Source organism: Danaus plexippus (genome assembly GCF_018135715.1).
Source record: "Danaus plexippus chromosome 9 unlocalized genomic scaffold, MEX_DaPlex mxdp_24, whole genome shotgun sequence".
Classification (NCBI taxonomy): domain Eukaryota; kingdom Metazoa; phylum Arthropoda; class Insecta; order Lepidoptera; family Nymphalidae; genus Danaus; species Danaus plexippus.
The window spans coordinates 4,722,668-4,738,670 of NW_026869847.1; the positions used below are offsets into that span (position 1 = coordinate 4,722,668).

The 16,003-nt window shown below is 28.8% G+C and overlaps 3 protein-coding genes across 4 annotated transcripts; 2 read left to right on the forward strand and 1 right to left on the reverse strand.

The window, feature by feature from the left end:
• The first annotated feature begins 369 nt into the window (after window positions 1–369).
• On the forward strand, window positions 370–3,339 carry LOC116767680 (protein RER1). Of its 2 annotated transcripts, none has more exons than XM_061527289.1 (5): window positions 370–638; window positions 1,000–1,104; window positions 1,728–1,824; window positions 2,128–2,348; window positions 2,946–3,339. In XM_061527289.1, exons 1-5 carry the CDS (start codon window positions 561–563, stop codon window positions 3,027–3,029), a joined length of 585 nt encoding a protein of 194 aa, XP_061383273.1. In that variant the 5' UTR covers window positions 370–560; the 3' UTR covers window positions 3,030–3,339. The 2 variants fall into 2 exon arrangements, with proteins under 2 accessions (XP_061383273.1, XP_032514012.1); XM_032658121.2 differs by having other exon boundaries at window positions 374–638; window positions 2,125–2,348.
• Window positions 3,340–8,067: 4,728 nt separating this feature from the next.
• Window positions 8,068–11,085, forward strand: LOC116767466 (serine/threonine-protein phosphatase 2B catalytic subunit 3-like). Its single transcript, XM_032657792.2, has one exon. It carries the CDS (start codon window positions 8,299–8,301, stop codon window positions 9,784–9,786), a length of 1,488 nt encoding a protein of 495 aa, XP_032513683.1. The 5' UTR covers window positions 8,068–8,298; the 3' UTR covers window positions 9,787–11,085.
• A 3,231-nt stretch (window positions 11,086–14,316) lies between these two features.
• Window positions 14,317–15,442, reverse strand: LOC116767744 (phosphatidylinositol N-acetylglucosaminyltransferase subunit P). The gene is made up of 3 exons (XM_032658205.2): window positions 15,217–15,442; window positions 15,003–15,131; window positions 14,317–14,923 (listed from the first exon to the last, which is right to left on the reverse strand). The coding sequence occupies exon 3, from the start codon at window positions 14,808–14,810 to the stop codon at window positions 14,325–14,327; it is 486 nt and encodes a 161-aa protein (XP_032514096.1). The 5' UTR covers window positions 14,811–14,923; window positions 15,003–15,131; window positions 15,217–15,442; the 3' UTR covers window positions 14,317–14,324.
• Window positions 15,443–16,003: the final 561 nt, after the last annotated feature.

A 16,003-nucleotide genomic window follows, 5' to 3' on the forward strand; every position in this document is an offset into this window, starting at 1 on the left:
GCCAAATGAATCCATAATAATTAGTTAGTTTCGATTTAATTAATGCAGGTTTGAGTTTAATTATTAAGTAATATTGACAATAGTAAGAATAATTGTCATTTAAACTATAATTCAAATTGTAATTTTATAATTGTGTATTTGTAGTGGTTAATATTAACTTATCTTTTAAACTTAATCAAATATTGAAGGACCTGAATATACAAATATCTTGGATATACAATTAAACATATATATTAAAAAAAAAACTATTTTTTACTTAGCTATCCTCCGATAGGCGATTTGTATTAATTGTTTTTGTACTATTTGTAGGTAAAAACTCTGTTTCAGTAGCAAACATTATGTACACGTAATACTTTTTTTTCTAGCAACATTTAAGTGTTGACGTTTGCGGTCTGATGATTGATATTAAATCTTGACAAGGTTTTATTAACGTATAAAAATGATGAATATTGTATAAAAGATATAATTATTTACCATTACGCTATTATTAATTAGTATTTAACTTACTTAATAGTTCATGTGTCTAAGTTAAACAGTAAAGTAGAACACAAGTACCAAAAATGATGGACGGAAATGATATAGCCTCGGAAACCAACAGAAAAGGTTTTATATCTCAGGCATGGACCCGATTGTCACAGGTATTAAGAAATTCCGAATGCTGTTCCTACAATTACTAAGGTTCCTTATAAGCATTGATGTTTGTGAGATTTACGATGTCCAAACAGATATCACACTGGTATCGAAGCTGTATTTAGTTATTATTTTATATCGTTTTTTTTGTTGTTTTAACCATAAAACTCTCGTTATTAACCTTTGAATAGGCTTTAATTATGTATGTCATTAGGACTTGGGAAGTCAATATGTATAACAATTTTGTGGTTAACTGCCACTATTGCACATTACACAAATGGACAAGCAAATTTTTAACAGATGTTAATAGAACAATTTAAATATTGTACCAAATCTGAAAATAAATACCAAATTTGTTTATATTTACAGATTTACCAAGGTCTCCTAGACAAATGGACGCCACACACTAAAAGTAGATGGGTGGCGTCTTTTCTTCTTCTAGTAATATTTATCTTGCGAATATTCTTAAAACAAGTGAGTATAGGAATCATCAAACAATATTTTCTAAATTCAGAAGGTGTGTTTAAGTGTGTTTTATATTAAATGAAGACAAAAAGCTGTAGAAAAAGTTGTGACAAATTTTTGTTTTAGCTCGTAAAATATAATAAACACTTATAACACCACTCTTTCAGCATAAATCATTTTGTCTTCATAAATATTTTAACCCCATTTACTAATTTTGATGTTTAAATATACCTAAGTATTTACTTGTCCTTACTTTTTGCCTTTGGGACTCAGTTTAAAGACAATAATAAATGCTGTATCATTTAAGTTGAACTAAGTAAAGCTACATTCATTATTACATTAGACAAGGATAAGGTAAACTATTTAAACTGTGTATTAAGTTTTACTTACCAAAGGATGGAATTAGAAATAGAATTTTAGTGGTTAATGAGACTTTCGCGAATATTCATTAAAATAATAATATTTTTCGGCTTTACTATTATTAGACGAGATGAAATGACATGACATCTCGTCTGCCCATGACGGAAACATCGGGATTATGTAGTTAAAATAATAAAAATTAGTTTTATTTTAGTGGTTAATTTTAATTCTGCACATCCTTTGGTTTTAAATTATTGAAATTTATTTTCCAGGGCTGGTATATAGTCACATACGCATTAGGAATATATCACTTAAATCTGTTTATTGCATTCCTCACACCAAAAATCGATCCTGCTATGGACTTTGATGGTAAGTTTTACATTACTGAAATCAATATTTGGTTGCAAACAATATATGGTGTTATATTAAATTAAATGAAAACTAAAGATATATGTACAAAATGTTTTTGTGTTTATATAAAAGATATAAAAGTATATATGTCGACATTTAAATATTGATATTTAAATGTAATCAATTGATTGCTGCATTAAAAAAGTATAATTTTATACTTATTTTATATTATTACAAAGTATATAATAATATAAAATAAGTATACAAAATATGTAAGTATTGTATTAATTAAAATGGCACATCTTTAAAAAATTACAGCAGAAGACGAAAATGGTCCAGCCCTGCCTACAAGAGCATCTGAAGAATTTAGACCATTCATAAGGAGGCTGCCGGAATTCAAGTTTTGGTTATCCGTCACCAAGAGCACGTTAATAGGCTTTTTCTGTACATTTATCGATGCCTTTAATATACCTGTATTTTGGCCTATACTAGTAATGTATTTCATTACCTTATTCTGCCTAACCATGAAGAGACAAATTAAGGTAAGTAAAATTTTTGACATATGCATTAGTACTTTTTTATTATGATATATGTGAAATGAAAATAAATATATGCAAATATAACATTTTCAATTGTTATAATGAATACAATATGTTAAAATGGGTTTCTAATCAAAACCGGAAAATGATTATAGTTTGCGCTGTTGACCTTATAGATAATTGAAACTATATTTAGTTATTGAGGTTTTTTCATTTATTTATTTTTCAACCAGGGCTTGTTTAGTTAATGTACCATATCAGCATAAAAAAATTATCAGTTTGAACATAGGTTCCAAGCACACAGTATGTTGGTACATAGTTTTCGTTAAATTTCCTTACACTTTAAGTCAACAGAATCCTTCAAATATATTTAGGTCACAAAATAATAGAATAGTATGTGACTAAATCAGTTAGCTAATACACATAAAAACAGAAATATATAAATGGTTGATTTATCATATTTCTTATTTATCTACACATAACATTCTTTATATGGAGGACTACTAAATGAAACATTGATTATAATATCTACCGAGGTGTTTTAAAATTTAAATTTGTATCGCAGCCTGATAGCTATATTAAACCCGTTTTTATTTTCAGCATATGATTAAATATCGCTACCTGCCATTCACTCACAACAAACCAAAATACAGAACCGTGGATTCATCTGTGACTGTAAATTGATGGTGTTTGAATGATTCACATAGTAATAATAACATTATGAAATATCTAAGTAATATAAAACTGTTGTACGGATATGATTTTAGAAATACAGTTCTTATTGTAATGTTTTTTTTTTATTTTATTATTTATTACTTATACTTTAGTATAATTTTGTTCAGACCAATTTATATGTAATTAATAAAGTTTATTGGAAAATTGTTATATTTTGTGTAAATTTAAATTGCTTGAATGAATATTACCAAACGGAACTACCTATTGATGAGGTGATGCAGCTAAAGTATTTTTTAAATACACAAAGTTTATTATTTAATGAAGTTTTTATTTTATTTTTTTTATTTTTTTAATTTTACAGCTAAAGATTGTTGACCAAAGAATATAAGTAGTTGTACAGTCAGATTATATGCGAAGTAATTTTCTATGCTAGTAATAATTGAAATATTGTATAAAATTGTTTATAAAAATAGTCGTTATTTAGATTTAGAATATTCGCTAATAAGAGTTGTAAACATTATTAAGAAGTACATCAAAATTAAGTACTTCACTAAATACCCAGATTTATGGCAATAATTTTTTTGTCTTTGAAATGGCATTACTAGAAAAGATTGTGACGATATATTCTTTAGTTTGACTGGCTGATAGGTACCTATTTTATTAATAATTTATACAACTATATTGTTAGAACTTTTCTTTCAGAGTACTCTGCATGTGGAACTGTAAGCTACATGTGCAAAATATTGTTTAAATTCTTAATAAGCTTATAATTTACTGGTTTCAAAAACTAGCTACGAAAGTGGACACAAAGGTTCAATCAATAAAGTAGTAGTAAATAAATTGTTACTATTGATAATAAGGTTGCCAAAAAGCATGAAGTATTTGTAGCTTTGATGTTTTTAATAATACCTGTGCGCCGGATTGACTATATAGAACGAAGACAATTTGCTTTGCACAGTCACATAAAACCGAACATCGTTACTGAAATTTTCATTTATCACTTTAGAACATTAACTTATTAAACATATCACATAAATTAAATATGCTTGGTGTCACATAAGTGTGAATTCAACAGATAATTACACTTTGCAATGAGAAAAGCTACTAAGAATTGTTTATAGTCTACAATTGATCGAAAGTGTTACTGTAGTATTCACTACAGGCCCGCGTACTTCCTCAACGACAAAACACGTATGATTTCTTTCAATTTTCTTATAATACATTAGAAATTAAATCATTACAATATTTCGAGACGTTTCTAGTAGAATATAAAACAGACAGGAACATTCCATATTTTTTGTTATTAGTCAATGAAAAGTATTCAATGCTTTACACAATCTTGAAATATAAAACTAAGGAATACATAAAGACTAAACTATAGAAATTGAAATTTATTTTATATTAAAAAATAATAATTTTAAATAACATCATGACCGGATCAGGTCTACATTGGATTCCTATATCAAGTGAATCATTAAATGCAGCAGTGACTAAGTAGATACTTGTAGGTAATTAATAAATCGGGTGGTGAACAGTGTTTTTAGACTTTTATTTTTATTTACATTTATGACATTTTGAATTTCATAAACCTATGAATTCAAACCGACAGTTTTCTTTATTAAGGGACCAAAACATGAACCTATTAAGCAATTACCTACCAAAATTCATTTATAAAGCAAAATTATATTTTTCGACGATAATTATGATCAAAGACACTTCTAATTAAAAACACATAAAGACAAATATAATGGGGTTAAATCCGAACACAAATTTGAATTTTAATGCCAACTACTCGAGAAAAATATCAAAAACATTATAAACTTATTTTTTACAGAATGTTTAAAGTGTGAAAATTGTTAATAAATGTCTCTAGTTGAGGACATATTAACCAAAAACCGAAATTGTAGAAGTTAAAACAATATATATGTAAATATTTGAAAAGCCTACCCACCTATTAGGAAGGTATCTATGTTTAATTGGACTATAAACTGGCTACGAGAGATCAGGGTACAGTTATTCTACTCTTTCCCTATTTCAATTATACACCGTCAAGGGCGGCAGCAGTCATCTTTATAACGAACACATGCATAAAATTTAACATTTTCATTAACACAAATAATTAAAAAAAATGGATAATAATATTGTTATTGTTTTCATTTGTTCATTCTGTATGCCATTGTATTATAATTACTTTTACTTTTTTAATGTTCGAAAATAAATCAAAATATAATAATTTAAATATACCTAAAGGTAAGAAATTTATAAAGATTACTACTATACGTGACGCAAGGAAGACCTGCCACAAGGTGCTCTCGGGGTCTTCGAAATCTATAAATAGAAGTTTCAACCAGATCACTAGTCGGCTTACTAGTTGACAAGGAGCGTTGCTGATAATTTCTGATTGTGATTTCAGATGTTGTAACTGAGTAATGATCGAGTGTGAAGCAGGTAAATAAATGTTAAAATCAAATCTCATAACTAAAGGTGAAGCAAATGATCTCATACTTAAAATAAATAATGCTGCTTCCAGCCATCTGTTGAAACTAAATTTTATTAAGTAATTAATATTATTATTCAATTACTTTGGATTTTTTTTAAGAATCCTTAAGATGTTTACTTTTTATAGATGCTTATTTACATTAAAATTAGAGTCGAGAAAAGTGAAATATTAAAAAAAAATTAGAGGGATTGATTAAAATAAAGAACCAAGATTTCCTTTAGTTTTCATGTGGTGGAGTAATGCGGTTGTGCGCAAGTCAGGTCAGCCTACTTATTCCGTACCTACGCCTCGGCCTAGAAAGCTGTCAAATTAAAAAAAAGTCACGCTCACTTTTTATGTAATTATATTTTGAAAGTGGATCTTTTCGGATTATATAATTTAATTGTATTATATCGATTTTGGCTATCCGCAATTAAATGCTGAGAAGAAACAAAAAGTCAACACCCAATAACATCAAATCAACAACTTTAGATTTTTTTTCCGGTTAGAAGCATAGTTTTAGAAAAAAAATGAACAAATCATTTGGCAGGTATTTAATAAAACAAACTACTGCATAAACCTAATACCGTTCTGTTACGAGTAGGTGTGATTTTGCTACGCCAACTTATACACAGATCTTATAAACTACTTATAACTAATAGAAAACATTAAGTTGATAAGTGTGCTCGTAAGCATTAAGCATAGGTATTTGGTGATCAATTGCAACAAATCGTATTACATCAAAGACTAAAAATATTAGAAAAAGTTTACAACATGTAGCTAAGACAAGGATAAGATTCGAATCACATAAGAAAAACAAAAAAATGCTCTTGTGTAAACGAGGGAAACGAATGTAATTTTGCTGGCGAATATTGTCACCAAATATCTCTTTTCGGATCTGTATCGTCAGATATATTTTTTAAAATATGCCACATCACTAGCTTACATTTTCACCACTGTCATGGTTGTCAGTGAAAACAAAAATGTATAAGTGAATGCTCACTGGATAAAAACAATTTAAATCTATTGTGAAATTCTCACTAGAAAAAAGTATACCCCGTAATAATAGATATCCATCTAATATTATTATTTTTAATTAAAAAAGTATTTAAAATGAACAATGTTATTAATAATAACCAATCTAACTTATCTACCTTGAGTATTAACATCAAATTTGTAATGCTGAAGACGTCTTTTGTAAAATAATATATATAAACTTTTAAAAAACGAAGACAAGAAGTATTTTATTATGTTTTATTTTTAATTCTTACAAGCATAATATTTTTTTAATAAAAACGCAAGCACTAAAGCTGTAGTTCCAGCTTATAGCGCTACTAATAAACTTTGAGTAATACTTAGGTATATTTTATAATTTAATAAGGTAAGAAGGATATTTTCTTGTCCAAGGCATCTGATACGATTCTCACTGCACTATACATTTTTTTAAAAGCATAATATATTTTTTTAATAAATAGTTATACTGCTAATATTAACTGTATCAGATGTAAACATCAAAGAGGAAAAGTTATAATTTGCTCATGGCTTAGATTTTATAGTCCGTAAATAAATAATAAAATTGTTTTAATTTATTTTTAGTTTCTACATGAAAAAGTAATAAAAATGGGTATAAATTGAACTTTTAATGTAAATTTTTTGTCGGTGTTGTGATTTAAATATTCCTCAAAGTCCAGGTTGTTGCCAAATAACATCACATATTAAAATTACATACAGGGAATACCTCCCAGAATTAGTTTCCTTAGTAATAATTATATTTCTAAAAAACTTCTTCTCAAACAAACTATTATCTTTTTGTTAATGTTGAACAACGATTTACGATTCCTAGCGAATTAACATATTTGCTGAAATTATTTGTATCAAATTACACCAAAACAAACAGCGTGTAACTGAAAACCAATGAGTAAATTTAACCGCGACATACTACAAAGCAATTATTACCCTAGGTTTATAAATAGTCGCTGACGATAAAAATAATACCTATGGTTTGGGTGACGTGTAATAAAAATTTGGATTATGTAGTCTATTATGTTCTTACAGTTCTCGTTTAATTATTTATTAATATAAGCATATGATCTTGTTATGTTTAAAAGTTACTAAGGTTTATAATAAGCTTTTAAGTATGGTCTCTCAGTTAGCACTAATTTCAAAAAAGTTTAAAATTCACATCGGAACTATTTTAACTTTAATGAAGTTTAAGAGTTGTATTATAACACAGTTTATGTGTATATTTAAAATTATCGCTCCAAAATATCAAATTATTTATAAAATAAAAATAGTCACATTTACTATAAAAAATTAAAAATAGCAAGTAAATAATATACTTGTACAAGAAATTTACTATATACCTATATTGTATGGTAATTTTATAACAACTTATTTTTAATGGAAATATTAACTGTTTCAAGCCAACCTTGTTAATATTTTATTAGTTGGTCATGAAAACATCATTCTGACAATTATTTAAATTATCATTCTAGTATTTGAATAATATTGTGTTTATCTTGCATTGCTATCTAGAAAATAATTTTCATAACCTACGTAAAGCACTGGCAACAGTACCTTCAGTGTTACTCTCTAAATGATATGTTCAAAAGTAATAAAACGCGCTCGATATCCCTGTTTATTTTATTGACCACTCGCCAGATGTTTGCGCATTGTTTTCCAGTGCGCAGTAGTTTCTCTGTCGTGAAATCGGGATTCTGTTTTAGTATTATATCTATTCTGCCATTTTGAAAATAGTGGCGTGTATGGATTAGACCTAGTGTTTTTTATGTGACAAATATGTCCGGGAGCAATGATAAAGTGTCGACTACGCAGCGTATGATCCAAAGTGTTGCTTTCCCTCCCAGCCACAAGCTCACAGTAGCAGAAGTATTTGATGAAAAAACTGGAAAACCATTGCCAGATGTACTGAAGCAACATTTTATCTTGGAGGGTCGAATCGAAGAAAATGCAGCATTACGAATCATCCAAGATGGTGCCACCTTATTACGATCTGAGAAAACTATGATCGAGATTGATTCACCGGTGACCGTGTGCGGAGACGTCCATGGCCAATTTTACGATTTGATGAAGTTATTTGAAGTGGGAGGCTCTCCCTCATGCACCAAGTATTTATTCTTAGGTGATTATGTCGACCGAGGTTATTTTAGTATAGAATGTGTTCTTTACCTCTGGGCTTTGAAATTGTGTTATCCGAAGACATTATTTCTATTACGCGGCAATCATGAATGCCGACATTTGACAGAATATTTTACTTTCAAACAAGAATGTAAAATTAAGTATTCTGAAAAAGTGTATGATGCTTGTATGGATGCCTTCGATTGCTTACCTCTCGCTGCTCTTATGAACCAGCAATTCCTATGTGTACATGGGGGTCTATCGCCTGAAATTAACAGTTTAGATGATATTCGTAAATTAGATAGATTCAAAGAACCTCCTGCATTTGGAGCTATGTGTGATCTACTGTGGTCTGATCCTCTCGAAGACTTTGGAAACGAGAAAAATGCTGAACATTTCTCACACAACTCTGTAAGAGGCTGTTCATACTTTTACAGCTATGCTGCCTGTTGTGACTTCTTACAGAGGAACAACTTACTGTCCATCATACGTGCTCATGAGGCTCAAGATGCTGGATATCGTATGTATCGCAAGAGCCAAACCACTGGTTTTCCAAGTCTGATCACCATTTTCTCTGCTCCAAATTATCTTGATGTCTATAATAATAAGGCTGCTGTCTTAAAGTATGAGAACAATGTCATGAACATAAGACAGTTCAACTGTTCTCCTCATCCATATTGGCTTCCTAACTTCATGGATGTTTTCACCTGGTCTCTACCATTTGTGGGTGAGAAAGTGACAGAGATGTTGGTAAATGTGTTGAATATTTGTTCTGATGATGAGTTGATGTCTGAAGGAGATGATGCATTGGAGGAAGCTAATCTCAGGAAAGAAGTTATACGTAATAAAATCCGTGCTATTGGAAAAATGGCTCATGTATTTTCTGTTCTCCGTGAAGAGAGTGAATCTGTATTACAGTTAAAGGGGCTTACTCCTACAGGTGCTCTACCTCTGGGGGCACTGTCAGGTGGTAAAACTTCTCTTAAAAATGCCTTGCAAGGTTTTTCACCAAATCATAAGATCACATCTTTTGCTGAGGCAAAAGGCTTAGATGCCATAAATGAGCGGATGCCACCACGCCGAGATGGCCAGCGCACTCCAGATGCACAGGAAAAAAAGCCTCATGTTAACAGCAATGCACACTCGTGAAGTGCTAGCTGATACTTCTCTTCAATCCCCATACTTTGGCCCACAATTATAGTGAAAGTGAAATATGTGTGACGGAGACTCAGCATTTTGGAATGATATTTCACAGTCATAATAACTAGGTGGATTTGAAGAGAATGTCTATATAGATACTAAATATTTTTAAATTTGGATTTAACTTTTTTTCAATAGTTGAAATTTAAATTTCTCTTAAGATATTACCTCTCGATATTTAAAATAATTATCAGATCTGCAGGCAACAAATTTATTTAGTCAATTAAATATTAAGGTATGCACATTTATTTATAATGCGCTGCACTGTTTTATTTTTTTGGTAATGTAATTTAAAATTTTCATATGAAAAGACATGATATTGTAATGTAAATTTATCCAGATTGTCTACTTATACTCTACATTGTTATCTACATTAGTGAAAATTAGACATGTCTATAATTTTCAAAGCATAATTAGCTGTGATATTAAGCGTCGATCAATGTATTATTTAATAGCGATCTGCTAGTGAAGTACAGGCATGTTCATTGGCTAATCATGCATTGAAATATGTAAAGAAAGTGGTGGAGTTCTCAGCTTGGGCGTGTCTTTATATTCTATTTAAGTAATAAAATTAATTATGTACTATAGTCTGCAGCACCTGGTGTGCTGTTGCCGTGCGTGTGTGCTGTGTAAATATGCCTTGTGCGTACACACATGTTATTGCAGCTTTAACACTTGAGATAAATATTACTCTCTTTAATATCTTTGCTACAAGTTGTACTTAATTGTATTTTATTGTACAAAATATATTAAATTACTATCTATGAACTATACTTAAATTAATTTATATTTGGGTGTATGCCGGCCCCTTGTTGCCTGCATGCAGCTAAACTTGTATGCTGGGACATCACATTATTACATTTTTCTTAGTCATATAATGTTTCGGTATATAAGGTGTAGTGGCTAGTCTAATTGCAGATTTTCTTACAGCTTCTTTTCCAACTTTCACTTAAAATATTAATAAGGTTTATGACCTACGCACTGTTGGAAAATCTCTTTTGGTCTGCCAAATAATTATTAATCAATGCAATAAGTTCATAATATATTGTGAATACTAAAAGTGGCTTACAGCATTTTCAAAGTCAGTTTAAGTATTTTATCTCAATTCAGTGTGTAGTCCTTCATATGTTCTGTACTTTTAAATAAATTTTACCTATGTAAAAAACTAACCATATATTTAATTTTATTTTGTACTAATCTTGGGAAGTGTTGTTTTATCCTTATAAAATATATTAACATTGAGCTCTACTTGATTATAGTTTCAATAAGTGATTCCTATAGTGCTCTTATCCTTATGTGTAAACTTTAGTACAAAAAGGAATAATCATATATACTTAATTGGAATTTTATCACATATTTAATATGAAATAAATGTTGTGTACCTGTTAAATATTTTATGATTACATATAAATTTCTAAAACATAACCATAATACCACACTATCGCAGATATACACACTTTATATAAAAAACAGATTAAAAAAAAATGTACTTTCTGTATATTGAAACACAAAAAGTATTTATATGAAAGAGCATTTTAAGATATCGGATAAATTTTTACGAGATCAAACGATATATTAAATGGCATAAGTTATATTCGAATTATTGTTGTCTCATAATAACAATAATATTAATTTCCTTTATATGAAACCTATATGTACCTTCATTAAAATCGCCTAAGCATTTACTTACTATCCGATCGAAGATTGACCTTTTTATTTTTACTATTTATAGATTTTTAGCAGGCCATATATTCATAAAAAATTTGTCATGTTACAATTTGTAATAGCCGCGAGTTAACCTACTTTTTAATGTTTTTTTTGCCCTGTGGTAATTGCATGTCATAATTTTTATATTTTATAGGATCGTCCAAACCAGGAATCATGAAAAAAATTACATTATTAAAAATACTTTACTAATTCAGTTACAAACGTTATCATTTACGTTGTTTTTGACACACATACCATTTAATGGTATGTATGTAGGTACATGTTTTCAGGCCGTTTGAACAAACATTTAATTCAATAGTAGCTCTTCTGCAACAAAACCAGAATGTATGTATTTTGTATGAATAGTTTACATTACAATAACAATGTGACTTGCGTTATTACGATGACAAAAGCATAGAATTATTACGTTCGCCTACCTGAGCTTGCTACATTTTAATACGCATTACGTTACGTATTTTGCAAAATTTCTTTCAGTATAAATTAGAAATTCAATATTTTTAGTCAGTGATCAATGACTCAAAGATGGAGACTTAAAAACTTAAAACCGACACGATGTTCTAATTCGAAATTAGAATTACTTTTAGTACATGTATATAATAGTACCTACAATTTTTTATTATACAAAGAATTGCATAAGGTAGAATGTAGAAACCTTGTAGATTTAAAGCAACAACATTCGTTATATTATTTTTCAAGTCCGATACTTCGTCTAATTAGGTAAAACAAAAGTGTAAGCATTTCCGGAACCTCTAAAAATCTTTTCAGAAACACGATACCTAAATACCAATTTCAGCCTCTAATAAATATTTATAAAATGTTTTTTTTTATGATACTAGATATTAAATAGGTCATAGAATTTTCTAGATTTCGGAATTCATGAGTATCGAGTGCTTTTTCAATATGATATATATATTGTAACAAAGATGAATACGTAGAAGTAATATAAAATCATTATTTATTACAATAATGTTTTATTTTTTGACAATATGTAGGAGAAAGATAAACTTAGGTATTTTTGCATAAAATATTTATATCTAAAGAAAAAAAAAATTAAGAAAAAAACTTAAAATGTAATTTACATGTCATTTGCCAAGGTAATACAGTTCAAATGTATGCAAATTTCTAATTGTATGCAAATACAATAATGATTAAAAGTTACGTAAAACTCGTACGTCGAAACAAACTAAAACCGTAAAATTTACTATAAAAAGGTGGATACATAATTAAACAGTTACCTACCTAGCTATAACTGTACTGGCTGAGATAGCGATAAGAAGATAGAGATAAGCCACTAAACCTTACAGCTTAGCTTCCTCATTTGATATTATGATTTATCGTATGCATATTATTAGGCACCCAAATATTAAGTAATAGTAAATGTATGAAAAAGGTGAAACTATATATAATACATATCCATTTATTTAGCTATACATGATATTTACAAAAACTCTTTTATGTAAATTTCAAAAAATATATAATTGTGCTAGATTTTTATCGTTATTACGTTAAATTTCGTACTAGTTACAAAAACAACAAACCCAAGTCACCTTGGTGGTTTGGTATTGCAACAGACAAGCATCTGTCGATATATGTAACGGACAATTTATCCGCTGCCAACAAAGCTCCCTATAGGTACATGCTAAAACTAGGATTCGTGCTGACAAGAGAAATAATGTTTGAACGAACGAAACATGGTGATTTTTATTAAAAAAAATTGTTGACAAGTTCAGTTATTAGCAGTGAAGATATTATGTACGGATATTTAAAAAAAAGTTTCTTAAATTCAAACGTTATCTTCAGTTAAATATAATATACATATAAATATTGCAAATTATATTTCCCATTCTTATTTTAAACTAACATCCTATCGTAATTTAAGAAACTAGGCCTAATTTCGCTTATGATGATGGAACTGGATGATGACAGATATAATAGTAAGTAGTAAATATTATTTTATATGAGTTTTGCATAATCAGGTTGACATAGACGATATAAACAGTTCTCATTTATAAATGTTCTTCGGTATGAATAACCGTAATTCGTGTATTTAAATTGTGATGATTGACAATATTTAATTACATAAGTTATATTTTATACTAAAAGTGCCGTAGTTCATTATGGAACTATACGTTATGAAATACTTACCCCCGCTCCCATTACAATAATAGTGCAACAGGTACTCTCTAGGCCCGGGTGACATCTAATATAAAATAATCTGAAACTATCCTTATAATCAATATAATCGATCATATTTAACGTAATTTTTTCTATCACATCAGCTGTAGGTACTCATTTAGCGGTAAAATTTTCATACTTTTTTTTTTAGTTGTTTCATCAAAATATTTAATACCAGATAAGAATAGATTGATACAAATAGCTGTAATTATACCATTTAAAACAGCATCTCAGACATGTAAATAAATATTTCCCATATTAAGTGTTGAATTAAGTTAGTGTGCCAAGGATCTGTGGACAATATAACCTACTTTCAAAACATACTGAACTAGAGAAGTTACGAAAGTTCCTATTGCAACTATTTGTTCAAGCTAGTAAACTTTTGTTGACTAGTATTTTTTGTTTATTGTTTACGAGTGCTACAGCATGTGCTTTCGTTATAATAATATCAGATTGAAACTTTAATTTGAGAGAGGTCTATTCAGTTGTTACATCTTGTTTCTCATTTGAAATCATAATCCTGGTCATCCATAAGTCAAACATATACTTTGTGTAGTGCAGAAACAGAAAAACAGATTCATATTTTATTGTTTTTTATTATATAAATATAATTTTTTGGAAACATATCTCATGTCCAGATCCTCTAACTGAGGAACCGTATTTTCGATCAGTTCTTTATTACTTGCTACATAAGAAAGCTTCATACACTTAGTTTTATCATTACATATACAAAAATCACTTGCTTCACTTACATTATTTTCATTGTTAATTTTATTTGCTTTACCAACAGTATCCTTAATTGTGTTTACATCATCAATACTAAGTGTTAACATTAAATTTGAACTCGGATAGATTATAAAAGCAAAAATAGTCAAACCCACTAACAGCTGAATAGGTACTGCAGTAGCCCAATACTTCTGAGGATAATAGTATATATTAAAATAATGTAAAATAGAATTAGGAGTTATTGCCCATATACAATAAATAGCTAAAATGGTTTTACTGAACAAATACATAAAGAATCCATATAAAGACCGTGCCGGTGTCGGAGCTGGAGTGTGTTCTGGCATTGTAAATAAAATATTATTCAAATAAATGAATGGTTTTAACAACTAACAATACATTCTTTAAAAAGGCATTCACCGTCACTCGAATTTTCTTATAATCACTTCCTTCAAAAATTCTGAAAAAGTAGTTTGGTTATGTAGTAAAATATTAATAATAAAAAAGCTTTAATAAAAATCATTAGCAAAAATACCAACACAAGTAAACCGTCGTCTTTAATATTTATTGTTTTATTTATGCCACTACCCTTCAATTCTTTATCCACACCTAGTACTTCAGACACTAATGTTGATTGTTCCTTTGATTTAAATGGTATCTTCAAATGGCTAAAATTTAAATTTTAGTAAATTATGACAATCATGCTGAAAATATCTCGATAAAGATTTTAAAAGAAATATAATATCAACAAACATTGTTTTCTTTGCTTCTTCAGCCATATTTTGAAATAATTATTAAATGAAAAATCCTAAGAATTAACATCTATATAAGACATTCTTTAATTCAGAATATACGTAAGTGTGTTTCCTAACATCATCAAATAACTGAATTCGGATTTTATACAGCACAATACACTCACAATGTTACCTATAGGGACGAGGTTAAATGTCAGTTGTCAAGTGTTAAAACAACCTAATAGGCAATAGCTATTATATCAACTGTCAACGATGGAAGTAAGCACTAAGATTAAAAAAATTTTTTTTTCCTAGGATAAATTTGATTTGATGTATTTCATACTTTTCTTATGTTTACATTTCGAGTAATAATCACAAAGAAAAGAGAAAAAGCTATTTACTAACATTTTTTACTTAATTTTTGGAACGTAATTAAAAAAAATCGGATTTAAAGTAAATATTTTCTGTTGAGAATAAATAATGTATACGGATAAAAAAAGTTAGTTCAACGTGTAAACATTGTAATTTTAAACGGGAAAAGAAATTGCATAAAGTAGGTTTTTCATAAAAAATTATTTGTGACTGGGTAAGTAATTCCAAACTAACATCTATCAATCAATAGGACATCATAGTACAACACTAAGTCCTTCATCATTCATCTTTATTTTAACTTGGACACTGAAGAAAAAAAATTAAGAATATTTTTTTTATACTATGGCTTCAATGAGTGGATTTATGCAGTAGCACTCGCGATTCGCAAAATTACATGTCAGCAAGAGACGACAGTTATAAGCTACCTCGTTATT

Excerpts from the sequence above, each read along its gene's own strand:
- LOC116767680 (XM_032658121.2), top strand. The coding sequence starts at position 561 with ATGATGGACGGAAATGATATAGCCTCGGAAACCAACAGAAAAGGTTTT. Across the intron at positions 639-999 it reads CATGGACCCGATTGTCACAG|ATTTACCAAGGTCTCCTAGA; the intron begins GTATTAAGAAAT and ends TTATATTTACAG. Across the intron at positions 2,349-2,945 it reads CCATGAAGAGACAAATTAAG|CATATGATTAAATATCGCTA; the intron begins GTAAGTAAAATT and ends TTTTATTTTCAG.
- LOC116767466 (XM_032657792.2), top strand. The coding sequence starts at position 8,299 with ATGTCCGGGAGCAATGATAAAGTGTCGACTACGCAGCGTATGATCCAA.
- LOC116767744 (XM_032658205.2), bottom strand. The coding sequence starts at position 14,810 with ATGCCAGAACACACTCCAGCTCCGACACCGGCACGGTCTTTATATGGA.